Source organism: Helianthus annuus, chromosome 11, assembly GCF_002127325.2.
Source record: "Helianthus annuus cultivar XRQ/B chromosome 11, HanXRQr2.0-SUNRISE, whole genome shotgun sequence".
Classification (NCBI taxonomy): Eukaryota; Viridiplantae; Streptophyta; class Magnoliopsida; order Asterales; family Asteraceae; genus Helianthus; species Helianthus annuus.
In genome coordinates, this window is record NC_035443.2 from 17,059,408 (window position 1) to 17,066,156 (window position 6,749).

Genomic DNA, 6,749 nt, shown 5'->3' on the forward strand with positions numbered 1-6,749 from the left:
TTAAACAAGGTAAAGAGCCAAGCTCTGATACCACTTGTAGGTCCCTCTCGGAGGATCGAGAACAAACCTAAACCTTGTTATACAAACCCACTAGCGAGTGCGGAATCCAAGCTAGCAAGCAAACCGGGATGAGACAAGTATAAACACAAACACACAAGGATTCACCGATTAACACAACTTGTATTAATGCAAATGAAGGTTTCGGTTACAAGCACAATGTTTACAAATCTAACTTGCAAACTCTCAAAGTGTGTGTGTGAGTTTCGGACAGAATGCTCTCAACAGCTTATCTCTCGGGTGTGTGTGTTCTATCTAACTGTCTATGAAACTCAACACATTGCATGGGTATTTATACCCAGCTCATGATGTCTGGTCCGAAGGATCCGATAGATGGTCCGAAGGATCATCTATCGATGACAATACATACGAAAGATCAGCAGGGACCTCGAAAGATCACCTTTCGAGGTCTATCATTCGAGGCCTATCTTTCGATTCCATCGAAGGATCTATAATATCCTTCGATTGGCTATCCTTCGACACAAAACATCTTTCAACATCTTTCAACTGTTGTCCAAGTCAAACCGGAGGATGGTTGACTTGGTCAACTTACAACACCAATCAGGACATCGTTTACATCATGACCGAATACAGACAAAGTACAGACACAAGTGCACCAACATTTGAATATAAATCCGAAGAGGATTTAGAGCAAGAATACCTAGACAAGTTTTATGAAAACAGAGATGTGGAAAACGGTTTTCTTAATTTGAAAGCAAAGTTGCAAGAATACGTTGAGGAGTTCTACAAGAAGGAGTTTGAAATTGAGAGGCAAAAGGAGAAGTATGGAGAAGGCACGTCTAGTGCCAAGGAGGATGATATTGTGTACTCTAAGAAATAGAAAGTTGGGTTCATGGTTTATTGAGAAGGTTTGGAGGAAAACCCGTTATAATCTCACGATGTGTTACGAGAGAAAGTGGTGTTGATTTCGCAAGATGAGTATGAAGTTATAGAGAATGATCTAATTATCAAGAGTTGCCTAGGCGTGACAAATTTGTTCATGTTGCATGAAGAGTTACTTGGCCATGGGTTATTCTATGACGTAAGTTTCGAAGAAGTCATTAATTGGTTCATGCCATGTTACCTTGGCATTTGCAAAGAAGAAGAAATGCCTCCAACATTACACAATGGGAAGCCCGTAAACTTGATTACACTCTATCAAGTTGTGAAATATTATGGTGGTTTCAAGAAGGTGATTGAGGATGATGCATGGAAGAAGATTGCGGTGCAATGTGGCTTTGATTGCGAAGATGCTCAAGAAGTGAAGATCGGGTACGTGAGGTATGTTGATTTATTAGAATGGTATTTCGATGTGATGAAGATCAAACGCAAGAAAAATGGAAGTGAAGAGCATGAAACGAGTTCAAGCAAAGCGAAAAAATGATGAAGGTGTGAAGGTTGAAGTAAACGAAGATGAACCGGACTTGGTGATAATCCTAGAAGTCACTGGGAGAAAAGACGAGTAGCATGCATGAAGATCGAACTAAGGATGCTTTGATTAGGGAGGAGAATGAAGTCTGATAATCAAGATCATGCAAGTTCGACCCCAAGTCGTTTATGTTTTTGTTTATTTGTTTAATGGGTCAGATATAATTGTTTATGTTTTATTTTAGTTTGGGCCGTAGGCCAACAAACATGGGTCGAATACTATAGAGTCCATTAGGGTTTAATTGCTTTTAGATAGGGCTTGTAATTTTGAAATGGTGTGTGTATGGGATATAACTGCAAAATAAACGGTTATCAGGGGTTCAACACAACGATTCCATACGTCGTATCCCTTCCCACACGCAACGTTTCATCAAGTATTTAAGGGTTTCACTTTCGAGTTCTTGTATGCAAGTTGTCGAACGTAAAGTTTGTTTACATCGTGAAGATTGCTCTAGTTAATTTCGGTTAGTTTATCAAGTTTCATTCGTTTCTTATTTAAGTTACTCAAATGTATTGGTTTGATAAGTTGTGTGATTATGTGGATGATTGTTATGATCTCTCGACTCCAAAATCTTGGACCTGACAATCCTGTAATGATACCAACATTCACTAAATGTGTAATGCCAAACCCTGCCGCGTTGCAACGGGTTGTCTTCTAGTTAACACTATTATTCTATTAAGTTCTTAAAACGTAGGAAAAAAAGTGGTTAGAATTTAAAACGATATACACAATTTGAGTCAAACAAGTGCCGCCTTAACAACACTAGTAAATATATTTTCTAACTTCAGTACTTCACTATTTTTTAAAATTGAACACACCATTTATAAAAGTTTTAATAATATGAAATTATTATTAATAGAAATATCAAGTCTATAATGATGAATCATGGAGCCTTAAGAATTAAATAAATCATTTTAAAATGAGACTATAAAAAAATTAAAAAAATAAAAGATCCAACCACCTGGCCGACCGGTAATGGCTAATCCATTGGCTCAAACGTAGACAATTAAAATATACTCAACTAGACCATCTATTTACGGTTCCGGTCTGGTTCAGGTTCAACAATAGTGCTTTAAACCACTAACCTGGATGCTCTTATTTGTAACAAGATTTAGAACAATTAATGATTTTGGTTTAATGGTTTACACGGTTCATTTGTATAGTAATTTAATTAAATGTTCAAAACATCTTAAGAAGAAAAACCCTATATTTATTGATCACAAAACTTATTAACGCCGTGAAACTCAACGCAATGCGGCATTTCAGGCTACACAAAGTTAAAATCACCACAACCAAACCAAGCAAATGTTATTACCACATGCATTTCTGGCCCCTAACGAGCCTTCTAGACTCCAAGCAATAAAAACTCATGAAGGTTTAGGCTTTTGGGATTGGAACCAACTCGATCTTGATTTGGCCGACGGTGAGATCTTCGCACCCTGTCCTTGGCACCAATGTCACCATTGCATACTCATCGCCTTCGGTGTTTGTGTCCTCCAACAACTCATTTAGCCCAAACCTTGCGGAACTCGTCATAAACATGCTTTTCATTGCGTTGTGTGGAATCTGTGCAAACCCACCCGCGTACTCAGGATCACATGGCGTCGTAACCTCGCCTTCCTTAAGTTTGTCATTCACAAACACATCAAACTTGACAAACTTTCCACTATCATACTTAATTCCCTTGATCAACAACACCTCATTGTTCTTCTCCTTGTCCTCTTCACTCCTGTTTACCGCGGGCCGCTTCACGCTAACCTTCACGATCTTGTCTAGACGCACAGGGAACTTAGTTTTCTCCACCGTCTTCACATCCACCGTCGATGCAACTTGGGCGCTCTTTCTGCGTTGTGGCGGTCGACTCTTGCGCCATGGGAACGGTCCGTCAGAGTTCTCTATGAAATCGTACTTGAGCCTCCGTACGTCAACGCAGTCTTTGTTATACACACGTACAAGATCCTCATTCTCGTCATAGAACACATACGACGCGTTTAACCAGTCATCCTCCTTTGGGTCCACGTGTCCCGGAAGGCGCAAGTCCTTCCATAGTTTCCACATACGGTCCACATTTGCGTGGTGGATGTAGAACACGGGATCATACCCCGCAGAGTAGAAGTTACCCATGTCCTCACTGTTAGGAGTTCCTCGCTTACCAACCCATCTATGCACAGCCGTGTGAGATCCAGATTCGACGGATCCGACTGACGGGTCAGTGCCAGCAACAGGAGAATCACCCGCAACGTATTCGCCACCAAAGAAGCTTAGTGTATCACCTCCGTTTCGGACCAAATCTCGGTACACTGTTGCAAGATTGCACTCTATCTGTTGCTGGTCTGGAATGTCCTTATCGGTGCCAGCGTAGTCCAGATCTATTAGTCTCTTTTGAATATGATCGGGATCTCTTAGCTCGTCATACAGCGGGTTAGGTGATTCGGGCAAAAACATTTCCGCAATAGGCATTCCGGCTGGTTCGTCCCATTTCCAGAATGGTAAGGCGAATTCAGGCTCGTTGATCAACTTTCCGAGGATTCTTTCGTAGAAATATAGGTACCAACGATGGAACGGAAAGAAGAGCCATGAGTTGTGAATCTGAATGTTGATATCAGGGAAACCAGTACCGCTATCGACTTGAGTGTAACCTCCGTTGCAGTAGGCACAATGGATTTTAGCTTGGCTGACGAAGCTGTGCGGGTGATCATCATCAAGTTCTCTCATGGCTTTGATGGCTCTTCGGTAATCGTCCACCTGCTTCTTTGTCCCCGCATGTGCGGGCCATCTCTTCCTCACCGTCTTTTCGGTTGGAAACCTGAAAGGTTTAACAGTCTTCCCAAGGCTAGGAGGGCAGCATTTTGTTGTCCTTAGAGCGGTGGCGATATTTCTAATGCCGTCCTTCGCGTCCTGGCATATGGACGTGATGTCAGGAGCTGTTATGGGGGCAGCCATTGCCCCCGGGAGGTTGGCGGCCGTGTACAGGCCACCAAGCCCCACCAGCAAGTTCCTGCGGTCTACGCTGGGAACCACAAGCTTTTGGGACTCGGGGAGTATGAGTTTCTTGTCAGCTTGGTCATCTTGTGCACTGTTGCATGAGACTCTGAACCCTTGGGTTTGATTGGTTCGAGCCTTGAAGGCTAGTTGGGTATTGGTGAATGTGAATGGGGAGGTGAGTGGTAGTGAAGAGGACATGATTAACTTAGAAAAGAAAGATTGGTGTGTCTGAATGCAAGACTTTGAGCTCCTATTTATCAAGAATTCGTATGTGAAAAATAGTATAAAAAATTATGTGAGGAAAACAATTAGCATTATAATCAAGAATTCGTATGTGAAAAATAGTATAAAAAATTATGTGAGGAAAACAATTAGCATTATAATCAAGGATTCGTACGTGAAAAATAGTATAAAAAATTATGTGTGGAAGACAATTAGTATTAGCCACTTGTCCACTTTGTATAATTTATGTTTATCTGTTATATTAACTGGTTCAACGTGATCCAAATGGGTGTTTTTTTATTCAAATCGATTTTTATTTTCCACACCGTGCATGCCTAGGAATATAATATACATATATAATCTCCATTTAACAGCATCGATAATTTCTTTCATAAATGCCAACTTTTAAGACCATTGGTAGGGATATTATTTAATTGCATCTCTGATAAATGTTAGATAGCAAAGACATTAAGGTAGCTTTATGTAAGAAAAAAACATTTTTCTATCTTAGAGCAACTTTCAGTAGTGTGTTTTTCACTTTTTTGCATCTAATCACATGCTCAACACAGTGATTAATTATTGGACTCTTTAATGCTGTATTAGCCGCCTCTATTATCTCTCTTATCTTTGAGTTTATTCTATTTTTACCAATAAAGATTCTACTTTTTGAACCTGGTATAGAAATTGGATCTATATTTTAGGCTATAGGGTGTGGTCATGACCCTCATGACCACCATGACCCTCCATGTTAGTGTCATGTAACTAATCTTTAATCCACCATCCAAAACCACTACTCTAAGGGTGTGATCATGACCCAAACTATTAGCCCCTTATTTATTATCTTTATCTAAACAAAAAGGAATTGATTTGTTGAAAAATGGAAAGGAGGACCATGGTTGCCATGGTTTAATCCATGCAAACCATGGTGGAACAATCAAGGGGGTGGTGTAGCCTTCCATTCATGTTCCTAGATGGCAAATCATGCAGTGGCGGAGCTTGACCAAAAGTTTCGAGGGGGCGTAAAGTAATGGGACCCAAAAAACTTTTTTCCTATCGTTATGTTTAGGTTCGGGTCGGGTTGGCTATTCGATTCAAATCGGGTCAAATAATAATAGTTCCAAATAAAACAAAGTGTATATTTACCAACTACCCATCATTTATATACAAAGTTTATAAATATTTAGAATATACAATTTAGGAAAAATAATTTGGAGGGCGATCCTATATAATTTTAAAATTTTCGGACGAAAAATCGGAATTTGTACACTTCTAACCGAAATATTGGGGTGGGCGGGTGCACCCCCGAGCACCCACTATCCCCCGCCTCTGAAATCATGTCCCAACCATGATCCCCACACCCTATAGCCTTAGAAACTAAACGCATAATTTACTTGTGGAATCGTCCATAGAGGTTACATAATTTCAAAGAAACTATAGGGTCAAAAATATTATTAAGAGCCAGCTCCAATTTTCTTTACTTTAGGTGGCGTTTTTGTATTCCAATATATATGATAAAATACTTTTCTTCTAGTTGCCCAGATCAGATTACTCATTGCATTATGATATTCTACCTTTTGAAGTCAACACCTTTTCACCCATTAATCTGCAAAAGTCGCTAGGCGCTCCGTAGTCGGATTCGGGAATACTCGGGAAGTACTCGGCTTAGGCGGAGATTACTCGGGGAGTAATTGGCCTGGGAGACCAGTACTCGTGCCTCGGCAGCCTACCTACTCGGGGAGTACTCGGAGCCTAGGCCGGACTTTTACAACCATGGATACAGTGAATTGTGTTTGGATCCAAAATACTTGGTTTAAGATTGAAACTGGTGAAATTTAATGAAAGATGGTGTTTTATGTTGTCTTAATAAGTCTCATTGGGTAAGAATGGTTCTAAAAGATCAAATACATATACTAATATAAGAATATGCGTTTGAATTGTCGAAAATGAAAATTAAAGTAATCAAAGCAAACCATGCAAGTTCGAGTTTTAGACGAGTGATCACCAATGTCGAGTTTGAGTCTTAGAGATAACACATCTATTTGTTGGTCTTGTTCTA

General features: G+C 40.1%; 1 protein-coding gene across 1 annotated transcript; it reads right to left on the minus strand.

Annotated features, from left to right (window-relative positions):
- Positions 1-2,675: 2,675 nt before the first annotated feature.
- On the minus strand, positions 2,676-4,696 carry LOC110889777 (polyphenol oxidase I, chloroplastic). Its single transcript, XM_022137342.2, has one exon. The coding sequence runs from the start codon at positions 4,667-4,669 to the stop codon at positions 2,864-2,866; it is 1,806 nt and encodes a 601-aa protein (XP_021993034.1). The 5' UTR covers positions 4,670-4,696; the 3' UTR covers positions 2,676-2,863.
- Between the last annotated feature and the right edge of the window lie 2,053 nt (positions 4,697-6,749).